Source organism: Chrysochloris asiatica, unplaced genomic scaffold (assembly GCF_000296735.1).
Source record: "Chrysochloris asiatica unplaced genomic scaffold, ChrAsi1.0 scaffold00050, whole genome shotgun sequence".
NCBI classification, from domain to species: Eukaryota; Metazoa; Chordata; class Mammalia; order Afrosoricida; family Chrysochloridae; genus Chrysochloris; species Chrysochloris asiatica.
Window position 1 is genome coordinate 13,808,948 of NW_006408568.1, and position 26,611 is coordinate 13,835,558.

Here is a 26,611-nt window from a genome sequence, read left to right on the forward strand (position 1 = left end):
TTTAATATTAGGGGTGTGGGTGAGTGTTACACAGTAAAACCTGTGAAAGCTGCTATCTGTATAGAGTGGAACCCTGTTAGGGAAGGAAATACTTCCATTAAAAGTAACAAGATTGACCCTGTCCATTGTAGAAAAACTGGCAAGACCCAGAAAATCCAGTCTCCTTGAGTTCTGGCTCTCACAAGTTTCACTGCGTATGGATATCAATCATATCACAGACAGTATTATTCTTCAAGAGAGGTCTTAAAATGTTCTTCTAGATAATGAATGTGACACCATCTTCTTGAGTTTGTCACTCTTGGCATAGTAAACCATATGATTGTCTGATTCAGAATAACCAATACCTGTACACTTTAGCTCACTAATACCTAAGATATCATTCTTTATGCATTATATTTCACACTTCAAAGCCTATTATTTCAAAATTATAAGCCAATAACACAGTTGATGCAAAGATGTATTACTGCACAAGGTAGAGAAATAGACCATCCTCAATAAATTGTGTGATGTTAGAAAGCCATCAAACATAGCCCCTATATAAACTACTGACATATTTTTATAATTTAGCTAAAATAATGCCAGCAATTAAAACCCAAAACCAGCTCAAGATGAGCCTGGTAATGAATCAATGATAACTTTCTTCCCGGAAGTTATGCAAATTTTAACCAGGAACTATGAAATAGAATACTAAGAGTCTTACATAAGCTTTAGAAATATGCTAGTTTTAGTTTTTAAAACCAAAATTCAGGGTCTCATTATAAAGCACACGTTGTTATTGTTAAGTACTATCAAGTTAGTTCTGACTCATAGCAACCCTGTATTGGGTTTCCGAGGAGTGACTGGTGAGCTTGAACTGCCGACCGTGCAGTTCAAACCAACCTTAGTAGAACACAATTAAATAAGTCACCTAAAACTTCAGGAAAACCCTAACGACACTTCTTTGAGATGCATGAATGAGGTCAGCAATGCTCAAACATTTTAGTCTCAGGACAGCTTTACATTATATATAGTATTGAGGATCCCAAAGAGGTTTTGCTTTAATGGGATCTGATGACTACCATGGAGTCCTGGTGTGGTGCTGTGGGTTAATGCACAGGACTGAGAAGTTGTTTGAACTGCAAGGTCAGCAGTTCAAGCTCACCAGCTGCTCCTTGGAAACCCTACACAGGGTTGCCATGGGTTGGAACCGACTCAACGGCACTAAACAACAACACAACAATGGTTACTATGGAGTCCTGGTGTGGTGCTGCAGGATAATGCACTGGACCTCAAGATTGGTTTGAACCGCAAAGTCGGCGGTTCGAACTCACCAGCCGCTCCTCAAAAACCCTATGCAGGCTCGCTATGAGTCAGAATACTCAACAGCACTTACCAACCACAACAATAATTACCATGTTTAGAAATTAAAACTGAGCAATTTAAAATATATTATTTATTAATTCTTTGAAAAAATAACAGTAAACTCATCACATGTTAACATCAGAGCAATGACATCATCACATCTCACACAGTCTTTGGAAAACTCCTCTGTACACGGAGGAAGACAATGGAAACAGTAAAATAACGTTTTTGCATTATTATGACATGCACCGTTTCTCCCAAAACAGTAATGATAATTACATTTTTTTTAAAGTAAATGTTTTAAATGGTCTAAGATTCCTCTCAGCTGTAGTTTACCCTAAAACATATTTGAGTTGGAGAAACATAAACAAGAGAGTCTGAATTATTAGTTGCTCACAGAAAGAAGATCAAACTTCTTTCTTCTGGATCTGGCTCCTGTATTCATCCCCATAGTCATGTGATTTTGTTAAAGTAGAATATCTGAGTCAATTTATTTGGGAATATAAATCTTTTATGAAAGAGATTGGATAAACAACTAGAGCTGAATTTTTTTTCAGTAGGGGTTGAAGGTAAGGGTGGAGAAGGTATAAGCCAATGGTTCTTAAAGTGTGGTCTCAGACCAGTGGCATCAGCATCACCTGGGAACTCATTAGCAATGCAAGTTCTTAGGCTCCACACCACACCTACAGAATCAGAAACTCTGGGAATGGCCCAACAATCTGTGCTTTAACAAATTCTCCCGATAGTTCTGATTTCTTCTTTTTTGTTAATATCTGAGAACAAGTTTTATGACATTTTCCACAATTAAATTCTATCAGAATGATCTCTCTTCTTCCTGTCACCTCACTTATTCCCTCTTTCTTTCCTTCTGCAAACATGAAGTACATTTATTCTTTTTTTAGTATTTATAGCGCTTAATTAGAAATGTACACATGTGAACATCCTGTGTCTATCTACAAGCCTCAAGTTAATGCAGCCCAAACTTATTGTATAAGCAATATACAGGTAAAATCATTTTATACGTAAGTCATTACTTGGGACTTGATTTATCCTTTTGTTCTCAACTCTACAAAAATCCTTTCAAATGTTGAAGCTCTTTAGTTCCAAGGACCTGGCTGTCCCTAAGTTAAGGGCTGCCCATAGATCATTTGCCAGGGTTGCTGTTCTTTTAAACTTCACAATTCGAAGTTCACTAGAAGAAGGCCAGTTTAGAAGACTGAGCTGAGAACAAAAAAATCTCATAGTTTGTAGATTCATAGTCCAGAGTTCTATAAGGACATTCATTAGGAATACAATCAGGAGAACAGGCTGGCCAACAGAGGCTAGGAAGAGAATTGTGTGGTCCAATTTCATAGGGTAGGAAGTGTGTCTGTGTGTGTATCTATTTACATTAGTGCTAGGGTTGTACTTGGGATAATCTAAACTGGAAAGTGAGGATGAAATTAGCATAAATATATTTTCCTGTATTCTCTATATACGAGGGGGCTTTAAAAGTTAATGGAAAAAGTGGAATTGAAAGGTAATGGAATTTTTTCATGAACTTTTGGAAGCCGCCTCATAGTGATTGTTTCATGCCATTTAAGCTTTAATGAACACATACACATGAAAATAAGAGAGAGTTCTATGTTCATCCTTTTTCCTTGAAAGACTTTGAAAGCATGTTGAGCTCATCCATTGACACTACAGAGCTGGCTGGCTTAGAGATGGGGTTGCAGTTGCCTGGTGTTCTGTGATACAGTTTTAAGAGCTTTCCTAGACCCAAGGCATCACAAGAGAATCTTCTTGTATGAGTGTTCAACTTCTTTGATTTTGCTTTGTGCTCCATGGCTTATATTGGCTGTTCGTGGTTTCATATCACTCTTGGTTTTCTAGATTGTTCTTCTATTCTTCCTCCTATAGAGATACAGCAAAGTCATAGCCATATGTATGATACTGTGCCAAGAAAAATGTGGTTCCCACCCAAAACCAACGTGAATAGAATATTCAACTTTAGCACCAGCTGACCTTTAAATTCCTCCCCATGACTGTTACCTTTCCATATGCTGAAATCTGACCTTGGTGTCTCTCCATTTATCCAGAGGTCAAGACTGCCTCATTTTAGTCTCTGGTTTTTGTTTTTCATAGCATGATAATTCAATTCAGTGTGCTGTGATTGGACCTGAGAGAAAGCTCAAGAAATCCCACCCAACTCTATGTCAGCCTGAGGCTAGGCTGTTTTGTTATACCAGGGGGTTTCAAAAAGTTCATGGAAAAGTTACATTATCTTTTACTTCCATTCCACAAGCTTTTTGAAGCTCCCTTGTAGGTATGGACGCTGAGTGTGTTTGAGAATCTGAGTGATTTTGTTTCATCACTAAAACTCAATAAAAATACAATCCCACATTTCTGTCAGTTTGTCACACTTTGGTGACTTGTGTGAGGCTGTGATACTGGAAGCTCTGCCAACCATGGTGGACAGGTCTCAGCAGAGCTTCCAGACTGAGAACAGACTGGGAAGAAGAAATAAGTCAGTTCACTATTTCCTATATAATCTTAAGGGCTAGCCACTGAATAGTGTCTCATATGGCATGAGCCCCTTCCAACCTGAGGGAAATATGACTGGAGAAGAGTTGCCTCCTCAAAGTAGATCATATCAAAATATGACTGGAGAAGAGTTGTCTCCTCAAAGTAGATCTTAAAGTTGTGTGGATGGAGCAAAGCTTTTGGGACCTTCATTTGCTTATTGGGTATAACTTAAATGAGAAGAAACAGCTACAAATATCAACTAATAATCAGAACATAGAATGTATGAAATGTGAATCTAGAAAAATTGGAAGTTGTCAAAAATGAAATGGAATGCATAAAGATGGATAGCCTAGGCATTAATGAACTGAAAAAGCAGCCCTGGTAGAATAGTGGATTTTGAACCTTGCTGCTAACTGCAAGGGCAGTAGTTCGAATCTACCAGTTACTACTTAGGAGAAAGATGAGGCTTTCTGCTCTCATAAAGATTTACAGCCTTGGAAACTCTATACAGGATCGTCACTATGAGTCAGAACCGACTATGTGGCACACAACCACCACTACCATCAGTGAGTTGAAATGGATAGGTATTGGCTATTTTGAATTGCACAATCATATTTACTATGTTGGGAATGACAAATTCAAGAGAAATGATGTCACATTCATCATCAAAAAGAGCATTTCAAGATCTATCTTGAAGTACAATACTGCTTATGATTAGATAATACCCATATGCCTACAAGGAAGACCAATAAATGCTACTATCATTCCGCAGGAGAAACATGAGGCGTTCTACTCCTGTAAAGATTTACAGCCTCAGAAACTCTGTGTAGGGTCACTATGAGTCGGAACCGACTCCATGGTACTTAACAACAACAACAACAATATTATTCACATTTACATACCAACCACTAAAATCAAAGATGAAGAAATAGAAGAATTCTACCAACTTCTTCAGTTTGAAATTGATTAAACATTCAATCAAGATGCATTGATAACTACTGGTAATTAGAATGCAGAAGTGGGAAACAACGATGAAGGATCAGTAGTTGGAAAATATGATCGAAATAACACTGGAGATCACATGATAGTATTTTGCAAGACCAACACTTTATTCCTTGCAAATGCCTTTTCCCAACAACATAAATGGAGGCTATACATGTGGATCTCATCACACGGAATACACTGGAATCAAATTGACTACATCTGTGGGAAGAGAGGATGGAGAAGCTCAATATGATGGAGAGGCTCAATATCATCAGCCTAAACAAGGCCAGGGGCTGACTGTTGTACAGACCATCAGTTGCTAATATGGAAGTTCAGGCTAAAAGTCTGCAAGAGCTGAAACACAACCTTGAGCATATCCCACCTGAATTTAGTGACCATCTCAAGATAGATTTGATGTACTGAACACTAATGACTGAAAACCAGAAGAGTTGTGGGATGACATCAAAAACATCATACATGAAGAAAGGTTATTAAAAAGACAGAAAAAAAGAAAAGACCAAAGTGGATGTCAGAAGAGACTCTGAAACTTGCTCTTTAACACAGAGTAGCTAAAGTGAATGGAAGAAATGATGAAGTAAAATAACTGAACAGAAAGTTTCCAAGGGCAGCTCAAGAAAACAAAGTCAAGTATCATAATGAAATGTGCAAAGACCTGGAGTTAGAAAACCAAAAGGAAAGAACACATTTGGCATTTCTCAAGCTGAAGGAACTGAAAAAAAAATTCAAGCCTCAACTTGCAATGGGTAAAATAAAATTTTATTTATAAAATAAATTTATAAAAAATTTATTTTATTTATAAAATAAAATAAAATTTTATTCTATTATATAGAGTCACTGTACAAAAAGAACTGGTTGATATTCAACCATTTTTTAGAAGGCAGCACATGATCAAGAACCGATGGGGAAAAAAAAAGAACCGATGGAACTGAAGGAAGAAGTCCAAGCTGTACTGAAGGCATTGGCCAAAAACAAGACTCTAGGAATTGACAAAGTACAAGTTGAAATCTTTCATCAAACTAATGCAGCACTGGACGATTTCACTAGTGTGTGATGAGGAATTTGCAAGACAGCTACCTGGTGAACCGATATTTGTGCCCATCCCAAAGAAAGATGATCCAGCACATTGTGGAAATTAACAAACAATATCATTAATATCACATGCAAGTAAAATTTTGCTGAAGTTAATTCAATAATGGCTACAACAGTACATCAACAGGGAGCTGCCAGAAATTCAAACCAGATTCAGAGAATGTGGCATGAGGGATGTCATTGCTGGCGTCAGATGGATCTTGGATGAAAGCAGATAATATTAGTAAGATGTCTACTTGTGCTTCATAGAATATGCAAAGGCATTCAACTGTGTGTATCATAACAAACTATGGATAAAATTGTGAAGAATGGGAATTCTAGAATACTTCATTGTGCTCATGAGGACCCTGTACATAGACCAAGAGGCAGTCATTTGAATAGAACAAGGGGATACTACATGGTTTATCCAAAATCAGGCAAGGTATGTGTCAGGGTTGTATCCTTTCACCATACTTATTCAATCTGTATGCTGAGCAAATAATTGAGAATTTGGATTATATGAAGAATGCAGCAACAGAATTGGAGGAAGTATCTTTAACAACCTTTGATATGATACAACCTTTGATATGATACAACCTTGCTTGGTGAAAGTGAAGAGGACTTGAGGTACTTGCTGAAGAAGATCAAAAACTATGGCCTTCAGTATGGATTATAACTCAGTGTAAAGAAAATAAAAGTCATCACAACTGGACCAGTAAACAAAATCATGATAAACAGAGAAAAGATTGAAGTTGGCAAGGATTTTATTTTACTTGGATCCATAATCAATGCTCATGAAAGCAGCAGTCAAGAGATCAAATGAAGTAGTACACTGGGCAAATTTGTCACAAATGATCTTTTAAAAATGTTAAGGTATAAAGATGTCACTTTGAGGTTGAAGATGCACCTGACCCAAGCCCTGCTATATTCAATTGCCTTATATGCATGTGAGAACTGTACAGTGAATAAGGAAGTCCAAAGAAGAGTTGATATATTTGAATTCTGGTGATGGAGAAGAATTTGAAAATACCATGGACTGCCAGCCAGAGAAACAAGCAAATCTGTCTTGGAAGAAGTACAGTCAGAACGCCCCTTGAAAGCTAGGATGGTGAGACTTTGTCTTATGGATATATTGTCAGGAGGGACCAGTACCTGGAGAAGGACTTCTGGTGTGGCACTTTAGGATCAGCACTGGATTGTGAACCACAAGGTCAGCAGTTCAAACCCACCAGCTGATCATCGGAAACCCTATACAGGATCGGTATGAGTCGGAACCGACTCGATGGCACTTAACAACAAAGTAGAAGGTCAGTGAAAAAGAGGAAGAACCAACGAGAGGAAGACACAATGGTTGTAACAATGGGTTCAAACAGACAGTGATGTGAGAATGATGCAGAACTAGGTAGTGCTTCATTCTGTTGTACACAGTGTTGCTATGAGTCACAGCCAACTCGATGGCACCTCAAAACAAACAACACCAAAACTAGCTGCTGTTGTATAGATTCCACCTCATGACAACCGCACGTGTGCAGAGTAGAACTGTACTATAGGATTTTCAACAGCTACTTTTAAGAAGTAGGTCACTAGGCCTTTCTTTCAAGGCATCTTAGGGTAGACTTGAGCCTCCGGCCCTTTTATAAGCAGCTGAACATATTAACCATTTGAGATCTTTATATTTCTTTCTAGGACATAGTTGACACAGGATCTCACTATCACACACACAAACTAAAACCTGGGAGGCATCTGTGACTCACCCTTCTTCCCTACCCTTCACTTCTAAGCAGCCACAAAATCATGTTAATTTTACTTTATGTGTTACTCAATTTCTTTCTTCCTTTTAAATTTCTGTCTTTGTTCAGGTTTTTATTGGCTCACGTGTGGATTTATTCTGCTACAATGTAATCAAGCTACCACCACCATTATAAACCAAACCTGTGGCCAATGAGTTACTTCTATGCCCTGTATGACGGAGTAGTAATCCATAGGGTTTTCTTGGCTCTAGTCTCTTCTGAAGCAGGCACTTCTTTTACAGTGCTATTGGTTGTTATGTTAGCTGTAATTCTTAAGTGCTATCAAGTCAGTTCTGACTCACAGTGACCCTGTATAGTGTTTCCAAGGAGTGGTTGGTGGGTTTGAACTACCAACCTTGTGGTTAGTAGCCAAGTGCTGACTCTACAGCGCCACACCAAAATGAGTAGTCTAGTACAAAATGTTTGGACCCGCCAGGAAGCCATGGCTATTACTCACCATATACTCAGCCTCTACATTGCAGTCCATCCAAATGGCTAATGTTCTGTGTGTCTCTCTTACCGTCAGGCTAAAGTATTACATTAGTTTTTAATATAATTTAATTAGTTGTAACATTATATGATTTAATTTTTAATTAACAACCAGCTCACAGAGTTCCTGAAAAATTAACAATTCTCTCATGGGCCAGTGTGAACCTATTTCAGCACATCACTAACCCACTGCCAGGGGTAGATTCTGACTCATAGAGATCCTATAGGACGAAGTTTCTGGGGGCGTTCAGAGACTAAATCTTTATGGGAGAAGACAGCCTCATTTTTCTTCTGCCCAGATCTGGTGGGTTTTAATTGCCGACCTTGTGGTTAGCAGCCCAGTGCTTAACTCACGGCCCTACCAGAGCTCTTTAGTAGCACATCAATGTGGTTATTGTTGTTAATGCCTTAAGTTGGTTCTGACTCATGGTGGTGGTGATGTGCCGTGGAGTCGGTTCTGACTATATCGACCCTGTACAGGGTTTTGAGATTGTAAATCTTGACGGGAGCAGAAAGTCTCATCTTTCTCCTGCGGAACAGCTGGTAGTTTCAAATTGCTGATCTTGAGGTTAGCATCCCGACTCATAACTACTATGCTATCAGAGCTCCTTTTCTGACTCATAGTCACCCTGTGTAGGGTTTCCAAGGAGTGGCTGGTGGGTTTCAACCACTGACCTCATGGTTAGCAGTCAGGTGCTTATCCTACAGCGCCACACGCCACACTTGTTGTTAAGTACCATTGAGTCAGTTCCGACTCATAGCAACCCTGTATAGGGCTTTCAAAGAATATCTGGTGGTTCAAACCAACCTTGTGGGCTAATGTTTCATCCTACAGCACCACACACACCAGGACTCCAACGCCACACTATTGTTGTTGTGTGGTATTAAGTCGCTTCCAACTCATAGCAACCCTGCATAGGGTTTTCAAGGAGTAGCTGGTGAGTTTGAACTGTCGACCCTGTGGTTCACAGTCCAGTGCTGATTTTACAGCATTACACCAATGCCACACTGTTGTTGTTATGTGCCTTCGAGTTCTGATTCATAACGACCCTGTATAAGGTTTCCAAAGAGATACTGGTGAGTTTGAATCGTCAACCTTATGGTTAAGACTCACCTTGCGGTCAGTGCTTTATCCTACAGCAACACACCAGGACTCCAGGACACATCGGCTCTTAATGATGGCTCAAAAAAATCTTTGGCTACTATATGGTGATCGTTCAGTAACTCAAATGCAGGATTTCTATTTGGCCACAAGAGGGCGAATATGATGAAATTATATTCTAGAGAGAATTCTGAACCAGCTCTCTTAACAGAATCATTTTGAGATATATATTTGAGTCTTCGGAAGACTGTAGAACTAGGAGTTCTCCTGAGACCGCCAATAGTTTCAGCCAACTCTTTATTTCACAACGTAAACTTCAAACCATTAGAAAAACAAAAACAAACCCATTACCATTGAATGAATTTCCACTCACAGCTACTCATTAAAATAGAAGTACTCCGTTGGTTCTCCCACATTGCAAATCTACAAGGAAGCAAACTGTCACATCTTTCTCCTGGAGTTACTTGCTGGTGCGTTGTGTTCAAACAGCAGATTTTTTGGTTAGCAGCTGACCGCCTGACCACTGTGCCACCAAGTTTCCTTTTTCCAAACCATTGTTGTTGTTAAGGTGTCGGGAGTAGGTTCCCACTCATAGAGAACTTAAGCTCATCAGAATGAAACACTGCACAGTCCTCCACATTCCTCACCATCGTTGTTACCCTTGAGCCCACTGCTGCCGCTGCTGTGCCAAACCATCTCTTTAGGGATCTTTCTCTTTTTCGTTGACCCTTCAGTTTACCAAGCACAATGCCCTTCTCTAAAACATTACCACTCCTAATAGCTTAGTCCATCTCCTTGTACTTGAAGGCTTTTGGTCTTCAAATTACCAACCTAAGAATCCTTGATGACTTTTATTGAATCTTGTCAACTAAGGATGGAGAGGATCTAACCAGTACTGAGCATCTACAACGTCAGACATGGCATAGTTAATCTCGTTTAACCTTAAAATAGCACTTTGTTGTTAAATGCCGTTGGGATCAGTTCCAACTTATAAAGACTCTGTATAGGGTTTAGGATGAGTGGCTGGTGGGTTTGAACTGCTGACCTTGTGGTTAGCAGTCCAGTGCTTATTCTACAGAGTCACACTAGGACTCTAAAATAGCACTTAAGAAATCAGCTAACCCCTTAGAGAAATTTGGAGATAGCTGAGCATGTAAATAATTCCAAATGCAATAACCCTGAAGGGTTTATCCTTTTCATTGCCATAATGTCTACTACTTAATTCTTATGTGGGAAATTAGAGTTTATTGTATTGCAGATAATTAATACTAGTATGGAGTCCTGGTGTGGCACTGTGGGCTAATGCGTCAGACTGCAAAGTCATTTGAACTGCAACGTCAGTGATTCAAGCTCACCAGCTGCTCCTTGGAAACCCTATACAGGGTCGCTATGGGTCAGAATCAACTCAACGTCACTTAACAACAACAACAACAATACTAGTATAAGAATGGATGTGTCTTTTTGTTTTTGTTCTCTCTGGCTGGGTTGGAGTCCTGGTTAGCATAGGGTCGCTGTTAGGATAAGCACTGTACTGCTAACTGCAAGGTAGGGGATTCAAAACTCATTATGCATTCTTCAGAAACCAACACAGGGTCACTATGAGTCAGAAGCAGCCCTTAACGGCAACAGCGGGTTGTGTTAACAAAAGCTCGTGCTGTGCTACTGTTCAGTGCGGTCCTACGCAATTCCTCACCCTTAGTGCACAGGAGTCCTGGTGTAGTGCTGTGGGTTAATGCACTGGACTGCAAAGTCGGTATGAATCACAAGGTTGGCAGTTCAAGCTCACCAACTGCTTCTCTGAAAACTTATACAGGGTCACTATGAGTTGGAACCTACTCGATGACACTTAACAACAACAGTGTACAGGAATAGCTGGCTGTGTTCCACCTTGTTCACAGCTCCCATAGGCCAGGGCATCTTATTGGAAGGTTTACAGCAAGCTTCACCAGCGCACAGTCTTACTGAAGTGAGGACTCCCTGTATGGTCAAAGCAGTGACGTGTAGTATGTCTCTGTTGTCTACTCTCTACTGGGGGGTGGGGAATTCCAACTTTTCTTAATATAATACCATTAGTCTTGTGCAATGGTTCCTGACAGCGGCATCTGTATCACTTGGGAGTTTGTTATGAATACAGATTCTCGGGACCCACCACCCATGACGTGCTGAATCAGGAATTCTGGGGATGGGTCTTTATTGAGCCCTCCTGAGTGTGATTCGGACGCACACTCAAGTTTGAGAACCGTTGGCCTTGCCAAACTTGGCTACATAATAGATACCTCTGAGAAACTTTAAAAAGGTTTGGGCCCTAACCCTTAGAGATTCTGATTGGGGGCCAACCTTTAAAAATCTCTATTGGTTGTTCCAATTCTGCAGCCTGTGTTGTGTTCCTGATCAAGGGTACTTTGAGGAGAGTGTCTGCAGAGATGGGATGTGGAGCAGAAGAAAAGAAAATCTCCATGGAGATGTTATCTTTGGCTTCCTTCTTGTAAAGTCGGAAAGATCTGGCTTTAAGAGGCCAACTGCAGTTTCAGCCTCTAACATACAATCTTGATCAAGGTGCTTACTCTCTCAAAGCTATAGTCGTGGTGGTGGTTGTGTGCCGTGGAGTCGGTTCTGACTCATAGCAACACCGTATAGGGTTTCTGAGGCTGTAAATCTTTATGGGAGCAGAAAGCCTTATCTGTCTCCCATGTGGTGCTATAGTTATTCCAAAAGTTATTAGGAAAGTAAGTTGCAATAATGTACATAAGATAAGCATCAAGCTTGGCTGTAGTAGGCAATCAACCAATGTTAGTTCCCTTTGTTTTCCATTTCCCTGCTGTTTTAATTTTCTTTCAGCAACTGTGCTAATGCACCAATTGGGTGATTCTTTCCCCACTAATCCCCAAACAGCTAGTGGTTAGTAAGCCAATGGGATGGACTATAGGGAAGGAAGACCTGGCTCTTGTGGGGTACTTGTGTCTTGCACTTTGATTAAGTGTCACGTCCACTATATTGCACAAATGCTTCCTTGAAGTAGCAGAGGACTCACCATTTCTGTCGCCAGGTGAACCCACTCAGAAGCAGGATACTGATCAGCAGGAAAACACAGCCAGCCACTGTTAAAAGAGACATCAGTTCAACAAAAGAGAGCTATGGCCTTGTTGGTGATAGCAGGAAGTTAGATCCCCAAAGTCCCCAAATGAGCAAGGGTTTCCTGAAGGAGTGGGATTATGCAGTCTGTTTTCCTTTCTCAGAGCATAGGTACCCCCACAGAACTTCTTAGGAGACTTGCTCTGAAGTAACTGGAGATGGCATGGGGTGGGGTGTGGAGGAGGAAAACATCTTTCCTCAAGAATACATTCTTGCTGAAGGAGCAAACTGACAGGAATTCCTTAGAAAGGTACAGAGACAGTGTGTAAAGCCTGAATCAGGCACAAAAAACACTGAAATATGATATAAATGACAAACATGTAACATCTCTTGAAAGTGTTTCCAAAATTCTGTTTTCCTGTGGTAGTAGAGTCAGATATTAACTATTTTTTTTGGTAGATATTTTCAGAAAGCCTGGACCGTCTGTCTACTAAGGAGCAATTTCACTGTTTACAGAATGTTATTTCTCTCTTTTCCAGGTTGGATTCCATCCCTCCCTTGCTTGCCTCCCCTCTCACAACACACAGGCCTAGAAGTATTGTCCTTTAAGATCTATTCAGGAGAAATTGATTGGGCCAGGTTTGAAATTTGGCTTGCAACTTACTATAAGTGATTACCGTGATTTATCTGGATCCATTCTTTATTCTTATGAACATTTTGGAGCCTAAGGAGAGGGCCGTTTTAAACCAATCATCTAACCAACTAATCACCCCGCCAACCATCGTGTTCCACAACATCTGTTTGGTGTTCATTCTGACAACAAAGAAAGATGCTCCGACCCACCTGCAATCTGATACTCTATAGTAAGTAAACACGTCTCCATGGTTGTAACCACTTCTGTTTGTTTTTGAGAAACTGAAAAAGAGAGAGGGGGTGAAACTTAGTTTACGTCAATGCTAGCTAGCATTGCACAAAGCTGGAGAGAGCAGCTGAGGAGACTGAAGGAAAGGATGTGAAAGATGAGCAGAGGCACATGGTAAACTTTATATTCTCTATCTTGAGATTTCTGACCTCACTCTAATCATCTTCTTTATTCTTGGGACCTGCTGGTTTCAAACAGTTAGGCCCCCTATTTTGGAGGAGATGGGAGGCAGTGGTGGTTGGTTTTTCTTTTCCCTTACTGCTCCTTACGGAGTCCTGGTGTGGCGCTATAGGATAAGCACTTGACCACAAGATGGGTTTGAACCACAATGTCGGCAGTTCAAACTCACCAACCTCTCCTTGGAAAGTCTATAAAGGGTTGCTATGGGTTGGAACCTACTCGATAGCACTTAACAGTAACTGCTTTTTGACATGTTGAATGAGCAGGAGGCCTAGTGAGGGATCATCTTTTTAACAACAGCTGAATTCTGACCTATCTGCTAGAAAAGCTTGCTTGAGGCAATTGCCTTCCCTTTCTTGCATTGTGTTCTGATGGCCAAGCTTCTGTATGTCCATAGAAACTCTAGCCATACCTGTTGTGATAAAGGTGTAGGAAGTTTCACTCTGAGGAAGAGCATCAGTGTATGAGTCAGCCTCTTCTGTACCTGGAGAAGAGAGTAAGTGATGCTTGTGAAACATAAAGATAATGCTCACATCTTTTCCCTCTCACTCATCAACTGGTCCCAGAAACACTATCTGGGGAAGCCACATCAGATAGTTCAACATCAGTGTTGCAGGGAAGTGCATAGTAAAATAAAGTAGAAGTGCACAAAATAATAGCTCAGTCTTACTATGTCTGTGTGTTAACACCTCTAGGATACCTTTTCATTGGTCCACCTTGAGGATCCTATTAGTTAGCTAGTGGTCAGAGTGATGATAGGATGGCATCTAATTTAGTTATATGTTTCACAGAAAGATTATACGTTTACGATGTTAGCAATGTTCTGTTTTTCACTTTTGTGCAAAAGGTTCACTCAAACTATTAGTATTTTGTTCTGATAGGAGCATTTATGGTTGGAAGAGTAAGAATCAATAGCTACAAAAAAAAAAAAAAAAAATTGTATGTCCTATCCCCTTTAAACGAACTCCTGGTGTGGTACTGTAGGATCAGCTCTGGACTGAGAACTAATGAGCAGCTAGTGAGATTGAACCGCCAACCTTGCGATTCAAACTGACCTTGCAGTCCAGCACATTAACCCACAGCACCACACCTCCCTGATGTTATAGTGGTTACCCATGAGACTGCTAACCGCAAGGTCAGTAGTTCAAATCTACCAGCCGCTCTGTAGGAGAAAGATGAGGCTTTCTGCTCCTGTAAAGATTTACAGCCTTGGAAACCCTATGTAGGGTAACTATAAGTTGGAACCGACTGCATGGCACACAAACACCACCACCAACATCTGCTTTAAAAAGAAAGTCTAGGCATTGTCTAAAGCTTGAGGACTGACATGCACCTGCTTGTCCCTACCCCTCAAAACCCAAGAAACAATAAGAGAAAAATATATTGAAAGAATAAATCCATAAGAGTGCCCCAAAGCAAGAAACTGTGCCATTAATAGATCAGAAAATTTGAGGACTATTTGAAAAAAGACGTAACCAGATTGAGGAAGAAAACCATAGACCAAAATACATGCTGGTAATGAATGTAGTTATTTTAGGGACACTCCAAGCTGAGAAAAAATAGATCCAAGAAAGAGTAGAGACCCTAGGAGTCTCTGGATGGTGCAAATGATTAACATGTTTTGCTAATCAAAAGACTGCCAGTTCAAGTTCAGCCAGAGGCATCTCAGCAAAAAAGTCTGGTTATCTATTGAAAAATCAGTCACTGAAAACCCCAAGCAGCACAGCTCTTCTCTGACACACATAGGATCACCATGAGTTGAGATCAAGTCAAAGACAATTCGTAGAGATAAAGGGAAATGATATCGAGAGGAAGTATGTGGGTTTCCCCACTTTGGGCCTAGCAGTAGGGGCATTGGTCTCAAATCTAAAGCAGTAGGTATTGCCCTCTGTGTGACCAGAACCCCCCAGGAGGAACTGGGACCCTATCACAGATGGAAATCTATTGACAGACCCTGGTTATTCTCCTCACCACCACCCCCATACTCAATGAAGGCAGGCTTTGGAAAATAAACACTGCATTCTTAAAGAATCTAAGAAAGACAGGGGATATGAGAAATGGTGGTGAGCAAAGAAACCAATAAAACTTGCTGTTAAATGTAAGGTGGGTTTTGAATGTAGAAATAGCCATAAGGTTGCAGAATGAAAATACCAGAATATCTCAACATGGGTGGGTTGTATGTATACATGGGTGAGTGAGTATGTGTATGCTTGTCTAAGTAAAGAGACAGAAAATAACTTTATGCTGAGGTTTTTGCCCTGTTGGATGAGGGATTATTGTGATTAACTCCATATGTTGACACAAAACACATGTTTAAATGTGTGTTTTTAAAACATGAGGGAAATTCCCAGAAGAACAAAAATAAGATTAATAACTTCTAAATCACTAGAAGAGAAATCTAAAGCAAATTCAATCCAATAAAAGGATTGAGGGGAAAAGTAGAAATTATTAAAATAAAGAAAAATACAACACATATTATAAGGTGTCAAGAGTAAGTCTAACCATATTGCTTATAACAAAAACTATGAACAATTTAAGTTCCACAAATGAAAGACTGGAGTCCTGATGTGGCAATGTAGGATAAGTACAGGGTTGCAAAGTTGGTCTGAACCACAAGGTTGTTGTTGTTGTTGTTATGTGCCATGGAGTCGGTTCTGACTCATAGTGACCCTGTACAGGGTTTCCGAGGCTGTAAATCTTTTACGGGAGCAGAAAGCCTCATCTTTCTCCCGCAGAACCGCTGGTAGTTTTGAACTGCTGACCATGTGGTTCACAGCCCGATTCATAACCACTACACTATCAGAGCTCCTTTTAAATTTAAATAATATGAGGTGATAATTCTTGTTCATGAGTGTAGGATTCAGTAATATTAAGATGTTGCACCAGGACTCCAAGTAAGCTTACACATAGTCTATTTTTTTAGGATATGAAAAAACTGAGACCCAAGGTCATACAACTGGTAAAGCATTCTACCCTGCGTAGTGGTTATGAATTGGGCTGCTGATCTCACAGTCAGCAGTTCGAAACTACCAGCAGTTCCGTGGGAGAAAACTGAGGGTTTCTGCTCCCGTAAAGATTTACAGCCTTGGAAACTATGCAGGGACACTATGAGTCAGAACCAACTCTACGGCACACAACAGCAACAATAACAACAGCAATGCTTGATGGAAAGGCACCCTGGTGGCACTGTGGGCTAAGCATTGGGCTGGTAACTGAAAGGTCAATGGTTCATACCCATCAGGCTGCTCCTTAGGAGAAAGCTAAGACTGTCTGCTCCCATAAAGATACCAAGTCTTGGAAACCCTAAGGAGCAGTTCGACTCTGTCCTATAGGGTCGATAAGAGTTGGATTCAACTTGATGGCAGCAGATTTTTCTTTTCTTTTCTGTCTGATAGAGGAAAACAGGATGGCTGGCATGATAAACAATACCTGGAATCTCAATCTCTTCACTTATGCACTTGAGCTGGGGCTGTGTCCAGATGAATTCCCCAACATTTATGGAGCTCTTTCTGCAGGTGCTTTCTGCAGGGCCTCTCTGCTGGGCCTTATATCCCTCGATACACTGGTATTGAATTGTCTGCCCCACCACAAACTGGTAATGTCTCTCCACAGCTTCATGTTCCCAGGATGGAGGCTCCCTGCAGTACCCTGGAAGAAGGAAAGAAAATTCTGAAGAAATGTCTTATGAGTGAATCCAAGTGGTCTCTTCCTAAAGACCAGACCTTGATTCTTATTTTTTTGTTTATTCTTTCATTCAGCAATTATGTACTGAGAACTTTGCCAGGCATTATGAGGAGTCCTGGTATGATGCTGCAGGATAATGCACCGGAATACAAGGTCAGTTTGAACTGCAAGGTCGGCAGTTCAAACCCACCAGGCCTTTCCTTGGAAACCCTATTCAGGGTCGCTATGCGTCAGAACCAACTCAATGGCACTTAACAACAACAACATGGGAAGGTAGAAATACTAAAGAGCCAGTTACACCCATGGGGAGATGATAATAGGGTAAGAAAGACATACAGAAGCAAAGTGTGATGAGTACTAACAAGGAGCAGAATCTTTCTATGGGAACAGAGAGGAATGAGTGATTAATTCTGATTGATGCTACTCCTGAAAAAAGCATTGAAAGAGAACAAGGGACTCAATGGATGGACCAGAGTGGGAAGGGTGGCCTAAGTTGAGGGAGAAAGGTGGGCTTCAAGTCTGTGTAGAGCTCCTGGGGTCTCCACTGGATAAGTGAGTAAGCATCTTCTCCAGTTGTGGCTGGTCGCCATCTTGGGACCAAAGGAGAAGGACTGGGGACCAAGCCAAAGCCCTGGAAAGGGAAATATTGAGAGAATCTTAGAGAAATGAAGCTTGATCTCTGATCAATCCATGCCTGGAGCTTGACCCATATGAGCCCTATTAAAGACTCTGAGTCCTGTTGTGGTCTTGTAAGGTAAGCAGTGGACTACTATTGCAAGGTTGCGGTTCAAGCCCACCAGTTGCTCCTTGGAAACCCTATACAGGGTCGTTATGAGTCTGAGCTGATTTGACAACACGTAACAGCAACAACAATAACAATGAAGACTGAAATTTCTCCATGACTGATTACTTTCCATTTACACAACTAAAAGCCAAGGCTGCCAGACCTTTAACCCCCAGATCCTTATTCTGCTCTGATTTAACCTCAGAATTCGCTCTATCCTTGCAGTTCCCATATCTGCACTCATGAAGCTGCAAGTACCCTCTGACCCTATACATATGTAACTGCACACGTATTCTAACTTTCTAGAATTTTCACAACGCTGGTACCCAAAGACTCTATGTAACCCCTCTGCCCAACAGTCTGGCCCAATTTTCTCCTGTAATTTACCACCTTGAAAATAATGATTAAGCTTGGGTTTTTGTTTCAGCACATTTTCTTTTGCAGTCATAAAACTCATAACTGTCAGAATCTGTTTGAATTGGGTTTGCTTCTTGCAAATGGAAACATCCAAAGTAAGACAATTTTCAAAACATCCCTTAGCCAGTACTTGCTGAGTAAAGACAACAAACATTTATCCCTTGAAAAACCTTTCAATAACTGTGAAAGTTTAATAAGAGCAAGGAGTCCTGGTGTGGTGCTGTAGGATAAGCACTCAACCATAAGGTCCATCTGACCCGCAAGGTCAATAGTTCAAACTCACCAACCATTCCTCAAAAACCCTATACAGGGTTGCAATGAGTCAAATTTACCTGACAGCACTAACACCCATGTTATTATTAAGTGCCGTCAAGCCATTAGTTCTGAAGATTTCTCGTCTCCATGATATTAGGAAGTCTGGTGTTTTTTATGAATTTGAATTTTGTTCTACATATTTTCCCCATTCTGACTGGGACCTTCTATTGTGTGCCTTAGTCATAGTGGTCTGTAGTGGTAGTCGGGCACCATCTAGTTCTTCTAGTGTCTGACTAGAGGAGGCTGTGGTTAGTGTAGGTCATTGGTCTTTTGGACTAATTTCTTCTTGAATCTTTGCTCCTTTGCTCCAAACTTGTATATTAGCTGGCTGCTCAGAGCTTTTAAGAACCTAGGAGGTAGAACATTATCTTTATGATCTATATTATGGCAATTGACCTAGATGTCCCTGAGTTTAACCAAGTGTTTTAACTTCTTTGCATTACCGTTTTGTAATCAGTAAATGTAAATAGTACTTTCTGCTTCCTAATGCATTCACTGGGTTGTGAGGCTCAAATGAAAGCATGTATAATATAATATATAGGACTCTTGGTGTAGCACTGTAGGATAAGCACTCAACTCTAAGGTCAGTTTGAGCCACAAGGTTGGCAGTTCTAATCCACCAGTTGCTCCTAGGAAACCCTGTATAGGGTTGCTATGACACAACACCAACTTGACAAGATAGCACTTAATAACAATAATGTGGTAAGAATTCCTGGTGGCGCAGTGGTTAAGGTCACCAGTTGCTCCTTAGGAGAAAGATGTGTATGTCTGCTTCTGTAAAAGTTGTTGTTGTTAAGTGCCATCAAGTCAGTTCTGTATAGATAGCATTTCTGAGAAGCATCTGGTGGATTTGAACTGCCAACCTTATGGTTAGTGGTCCAGTGCTTAGCCTACAGCACCACACCAGGACCCCTCTATAAAGATTAGAGCCTTGGAAACCTGATGAGGCAGCTCTACTTTGTCCTATAGGGCCTCTGTGAATTGAAGGATAGGAATGATAAAGTTCTTTGTGAGATTACAAAATTAGCATAGGACTAAAGAATTGCATAAGGTTTGCTGGTTCCCAAAGAACTCAGGTTTTCTTAACAGGCTGTCTTAGTCCCTGACAGTAAGACTTATCTTAAACATCGGTCATTTGGGAGAACAGAGTGTAGGCAAGCTGATCGCCACAGTCCCCATTCCTCTGGAACACATTATCTACAAGCTGTTTGCCTCAGCTTTTCAGAATCCTCACACAGCACATTTTACAATCGTGACCTGTAAGAATCACCTGAAGGAATATGTTTTGTTTGCAGTTCATTGTTGTGTATTTAAGGGAAAAATATAGTGCATTTCATGGAGGACAAGAACAGTTACTCTACTCCTACCTGTATCTTCTATCAAGCAGTTACTTCCAACATGTGCTTTTTAAATTGAAGTGAGTTGACTTCTACTCAGCCAGCTCCCAAATCTATGAAGCATGCATTACCTTCAAGGAAAAGAAGCCCTGTGCCTCATGGCTGCCCCAAGAGCGGTTGAGATGCTTATCAAAGAGCTCACCAACAGAATAGCTTTTGTCCACATGATAGCCTAGAAAAGGGGACTAAAATGACATGCTCAAGGGTAGTGGGACTATATCATGTACATGAAGAAAGGACTTAGAGGACAGTTGTTTGTAATCTAGCTCTTACCTGAAAGATTTACTTGGTCCAGAGATTGCATTTGACTTTGAATTCCTGTGAATTTTCTTTCTTCAGGCTCTTCAGGTTTAAGTGTAACTAGCTTTTCTGTGTTCCTAGAGGCTAGAGAATATATGTGAAATGAATAAAATAACTTCAGAAATACTAAAATAAAAAAACAATATTCATTGATTTATTCATTCAAAAAGAGTATCTATCTAGTGCCCAGGAGATGTTAGGCAACATCTAGGTGCCGGTTATAAGGATTGCCCCAGGGACCTGCATAGTCTAACCGAGGCTTGTCCCCACCCAGCCTAGTACACCCTAGCCTAGTACACCCAGCCTAACACTGGCCTCTTGATATTCATATGTATAATTACAAAGCCTATAATATGTTTCATAAAGAATGGTTTTCCAGTAGAAATGTGTGTATCCCCAAAAGGAACACTATTCTTCCCATCAAGTTTGTCAGCACTGTGCAAAAGATATGTGGGTGACAGCAAACAATAGTTACCTGATTCCTTTCCTCCCTTAAAGTTATTGAGATGTTAGAGAATCTTAAAGCAATGACAATAAAACTTGTCCTATAACATGTCTCTATTGTAACATTTGGCTAAGAAGTTGGATATTGGCACCACAGTGAAATGGAGATCAGAATTCCAGCGGTGTGAGGGAGGGTTTCTGTTATCAAAGACTGATAGTGAGATACTTCACATTTTACAGTTTGAGTGGGACAAAGGTCCAGAAGCTTGCCAATATCATATCCTGGGTTACAAAATAAAAAGACAGATGAGGACTACAAGGACAAGTTGATGGAGTAGGCAGGTATGTTGAGCAGACCTTCTGCAATAGGGATGGATGGTGATTCTGGAACCCTGAACATCAGAGGAAAGGGTAGAGAGGCAGATTGAGTACCAACTTGGAGAAGAAGCTGAGCAGGAATGTCCAGAAAGGAGACAAGAGAAGACTAGTGGATTGCCAGTTGGTTTGGCGCAGCACGGCTACCTTGAGATTTTACAGGCAGCTATCGATTGACACAGTGACCAGTGACCTGGAGGTATAGGACACACAGTGGAGGTTGCCAGTAAAGGGAATATGTTTCTTCCTTGGTTCTGGAGCTCTCCTGATGGCTGGGAGTGTATGGTCAGCCCCCACCCCTGGCCAATGGCAGCCCTCCTGTGCAGCCTCTGCTCTGCTTTGCTCTGCCTGGGGTTGGGTGCCAGGCATGCCAAGCTTGGGTCTGTAGTTGTATGAATTTTGTCTCATCAGATCTGTTATTGCTATTGCTTGGTTTTAGAAGACAGCAGTTGTACCCATCTAGCCCAGTCACATCTGTGCCTCCTGCAGCTCTACCCACTGTGTAAGTGGCATTTCCCACCCCTGTGCCACCTGATCAATGATAATAAACAGATGAAATCAAGGAAAATACAGATAAAACTTCAATGGAAGTAAAAAAAAAAAAAAAAAACACTTGAAGAACAAATTGAAAAAATAAATGAAAAATTAGACAGCATACAAAAACAACAAATAGAAAGCCAGAAGATTAATGCTAAGATTTCAGAAACAGAGTATACATTGAAGGGGCAGAGAAAGTAGAATTGAATCAGCGGAAGTCTAAATTGGTGAGCTTGAAGACAAATCTCTCAATATTCATCTGCAAAAGGAATAATCAGAAAAAAGAACAACAACAACAAAATCCAAAGAAAGCCTAAGAATTGTGTGGGACACCACCAAGGAGAGTAACTTACATGTACTTGGAATTCCAGAACAGGACGAGACAAAAATAACAATCTCCACAGAGAAAACTGTCAAAGAGTTACTGGAGGAAAATTTCCCTAACATTGTGAAAGAGAAGATATGCATTCAAGAAACTAAATAATAATTAACTCCACCAGGATAGACCCCAAAAGAAAATCACCCAGACATATTATAATCAAACTCTCCAAAACCAAAGACAAAGAAATATTCCTGAGAGCAGCTCAGAAAAAATGAAAAGTTACCCACAAAGGAGAATTAATAAGACTAAACTAATTTTTCAAAAAAAAACAAAAAACAATGCAGGCGTAAAGACAATGAGGTAACATATATAAAATGCTGACAGAAAAAAAATTGCCAAGAATTATATACCCAGAAAAATTGTCTCTCAAGTATAATGGTAAATTTAGGGCATTTCCAAATAAACAGAAATTAAAATAATTTGTAAAAACCAGACCAACCTTACAAAAAATGCTAAAGGGAATCTTTGGACAGAGAACCAAAAACAGAAGACAACAACCTGATATTGACATGTATGACAATATCACTCAGAAATCAAGTGTTATGTGTGCCATCAAGTCAGTTCTGACTCATGGCAATACTGTATAGGGCTTCTGAGAGTCGCTCATGGGTTTGAACTACTGACTTTCCAGTTACCAGTCCAGTGCTTATCCTACTGTGCCACACCCAGATATAGAAGCATCCATGGTAAAACAAACCTACAAGACTGAAAATATGGAACCAGAGAAATTAGCTTACAGCAACAATAACAAAAAAACACAAAAAAGTAAAAAGAGGTAATAGTTACAGAAGTTCTAAATAAAGAGGAAATCAAGTTGATTTCAAGAAAACAAATAAATAAAAATAAACCTAACTATAATCCTAAACCAGGACTAAGCCCTACTCCTAGCCCTAGTCCAACCCCTACATGTAACCCTGACATTAACCCTAATCCTAACAAAAAGAGAGAGAGAAAAAAATGATTGGAGGGATACATGGATGGATGGAGAGAGTTGGATGAAATGGATGGGTTTATATATAAATAAAATAATAAATATGGTTGGAGTTTGGGTGAATGAATGGATGAATTAAAGCATGGATGGATAGATAAATTTATGTATCAGTGGATACATGGAAGAGTGGATGGATGGGAAACATAAAAAGTCAGATGAAGTCATCACTGTTCACTACATTCTAATGTTAGTGTGTTTCCAAGATTAAAGGAAGAAGGCCCAAAAGAAAAATTATGGTATCAGATAAACTTAGAGTTGGAAGATGTATTGGGGAGTCATTCAAGATAGAAGGTCCACTTACTCCCTTCAAACACGTGGTCCATCTCTGCTTACCTTCACCAGCAACTCTGATGTTTGAGGTCCTTAGTGTTGGTATTCACCTGTTTTTCAGTTCTTCCACATGAGCTAATTCTGCCTTGGAGTCCTGGTGTGATGCTGTAGGATAAGCACTAGACTGCAAGGTTGGTTTCAACTGCAAGGTCACCAGTTGCTCCTCAGAAACCCTATGTAGGGTCGCTATGTGTTGCAACCGATTCTACGGCACTTAACAACAACATTTCTGCTTTCTCACCTGTATATAAGCTCCTTGAGGACAGATGTCAAGACAAATGTCTTACAGTTTTATCCACCATAATGTTGGACATCTATGCACAACAGGTGATGAATGTTTGTTGTTAGTTTGGGAAGGTCAGCTGAAGCAGTAGTTTGCAACCTTGACTGAGCATTGGAATCACTGTTTGGGTTTGTGTCCCTTCTCTAGAGATATTGATTCATTAGGTTATGATTATTGTTGGCCAGGTATACTTAAAAAATAAATCTCCATTGGTGATTACAATTACATCCAGTATCAAGGACCATGGTGTCTCTTAAGCCATGTTTTGATATTCAGAAATAAAGAAATTCATAGTGAACCACCTATTCTGCTTTGCTGTTTTCTTTCTGCTGATTTGGAGACTAGACATCAGTTTAATCTGTGGACTCCTCACCTCCTAGCACCTGGAGGACTCTTACTGGATTGAGACAATAAGCAGCAGCCTTTTGGGGGATGTGTGGTTTTAGAATATATTCCTCATGCACTGGAATGCCAGTTTCTAACATAGAACTGGAGAAAGCCCTGGACTGACAACATTTGAAAATACTTTCTCCTGGATGAAAGATTTTCCCCCCTAAAGAAAAGCCTGAAAGGTTACACAGAACCAAGGGTGAAAAATGTTGGTAGTGGATAAGACCTTACAATCCAGAAACGTGAGCTTGTGTGCCTCTCTTTGTACTCATTAAGAGGAAAAACTCTTTTCTCGCTAAATCTGTTTTTCTATCCAGAACTTATCCTATAGGGATTCTAAGATGGTAATCGAAGAGAGGTCAGATGGAGGAGTTGAATGGGAAATTCTTTGGAATTCACAGTAATGTTGTTTGGAGAGAGAAGTAGGATATGAACCATAAAACCAAAATGTTAATTACAGGTCAATATTTTTTTTCACTAGAATTATTTTCAAATTGTTTTGTGACTTTTAGGATACAAATAGCTTTGGGAACCATAAAAAAAAAATGTTAATTCAGCCTTACAGGTCAACTTTTTTTTTTTCCACTAGAATTAGTTTCAAATTGTTTTGTAACTTTTAGGGTAATGTCTTTCCCTTGTCCTCCAGATATGTAAACTTCTTGAAGGCTTTTGTCTGTTGTATCTTCAGGATCGGAAATAGTCCTTGGTGACTAATAAGCCAAACCCATGGCTGTTGAGCCAATTCTGCCTCATAGCAACCCTAGAGGACAGAGTAGAACTGCCCCATAGAAACTAACATTGTAGTTGTTAAGTGTCATCAAGTCACTTCCAACTCATAGCAACTTGGATTCCAAAGAGTGGGTTTGACCTGCTGACCTTGTGGTTTGCAGTCCAGTGCTGAGCCTACAGTGCCACACCAAGAGTCTCATTAAATATTTGCTTAAGAAATAAATATTTCAGGGACTACCAAAATTAGTTAACATCTATGTGTAGAGTATAATATTAACTTTTCTGAGAGAGAGTGGACCATCTCATTTTTGTCTATTGGGCTGAATGAACAAAAGCTGAATGCATCTGTGTCTCAGTATGTGTCCCAGATCCCCCACCCTTAGTAGTTACAAAAGGAGTCACTTACAACTTTTGCATTGGCATTTGTTTTCCCAGGAAGCATGGCCAGAGTTTACTGTACAATATATATAGGCATTCTGTATTCTGCGAAAACCTCGCTTGCATTCACAGATCAGTAAGGTACCATTCTTGTATAAGTGGGCTTTGTAGGTAGCATATCTGATCTTTGGTGGATCCGTATAACACAAGTCTGCAAACAAACAAACATACTATGAGTTCAGGGAGGTTCATACCAAACACTCACATATCTAATCAATATTGTCAGAAAAAAAAAAGGAAAAAAATTCAACTTGCATTCATTAAAACAACAACTCTCAACCAACTAGAAATAGAAGGGAATATTCTGGTAAAGATCCCCTATGAAAAACTTACAGTCAACATTGTTTTTAATGGTGAAAGACTAAACACTTTTACTCTGTGATCAGGAACAAGGTAAAGATGACTCTTACCACTACTATTGAGTATTGTACTGAAGTTCTTGCCCACCCAATAAGATAAAAAAAAGGAAATAAAATCCATACAGATTGGAAAGGAAGAAGTAATACTGTTTTTGTTCATTGATAACTTTCTTCCAAATGTTATCCATAGTTTGTTATATGATTCACACAGTCAAATGCCTTTGAATAGTCAATAAAGAACAAGTAAATATATTTCTGGTATTCTTTGCTTTCCGCCAAGATCTGACTGATGTCAGCAATGATATTCCTCATTCCACATCCTCTCCTGAATATGGCTTGGATTTCTGAACACTCCTTGTTGGTGTACTGCTACAACCATTTAAAAAAAATATTTTCAGCAAAATTTTACACACATCTGATTATTGATGGATGATTTTTGCATTCTTTTGGGTCACCTCTTTTTAAAGAATGGGCACAATCATGGATTTCTTCCAATTAGTTAGCCATGTAGCTGTCTTCCAAATTTCTTGGCATAGATGAGTGAGCACCTTCAGTGCTGCGTCAGTTTGTTGAAATATTTCATTTATATCTGATCAATTCCTGGAGACTTGATTTTTGCCAAGGCCTTTCAGTGCAACTTGGACTTCTTCCTTCAGTACTATAGGATCTTGATCATATGCTGCCTTATGAAATGGTTGAACTTTCACCATTCCTTTTTAGTACGGTGATTCTGTGTATTTCATCCATCTGCTTCTGATGCTTCCGGCATCATTCAATGTTTTGCCCATTGTTGTTGCTGTAAATTCAGTTCTGACTTATGGTGACCCTCCGCACAACAGTATGAAGTACTGCCTGATCCTGTGCCATCCTCACAATTATTGTTATGCTTTAGCCCACTGCTGGCGCCAATCCATCTTGTTGGAGGTCTTCCTTTTTTGCGCTGATCCTCCACTTTACCAGGCATAATGTCCTTCTCCAGGGA

At 40.1% G+C, this 26,611-nt stretch overlaps 1 protein-coding gene across 1 annotated transcript in view; it reads right to left on the bottom strand.

Annotated features, from left to right (window-relative positions):
- Window positions 1-3,209: 3,209 nt before the first annotated feature.
- IL2RA (interleukin 2 receptor, alpha) overlaps window positions 3,210-26,611 on the bottom strand; it is a 26,596-nt gene continuing 3,194 nt past the window's right edge. The window contains exons 2-9 of the mRNA XM_006862793.1: window positions 25,239-25,421; window positions 24,972-24,974; window positions 20,345-20,455; window positions 16,904-17,122; window positions 13,887-13,958; window positions 13,216-13,287; window positions 12,332-12,398; window positions 3,210-3,234 (exon numbers count right to left, since the gene is read on the bottom strand). Of these exons, the coding sequence (XP_006862855.1) occupies window positions 3,210-3,234; window positions 12,332-12,398; window positions 13,216-13,287; window positions 13,887-13,958; window positions 16,904-17,122; window positions 20,345-20,455; window positions 24,972-24,974; window positions 25,239-25,421 (752 nt within the window). The remainder of the gene's footprint in view (window positions 3,235-12,331; window positions 12,399-13,215; window positions 13,288-13,886; window positions 13,959-16,903; window positions 17,123-20,344; window positions 20,456-24,971; window positions 24,975-25,238; window positions 25,422-26,611) is intronic.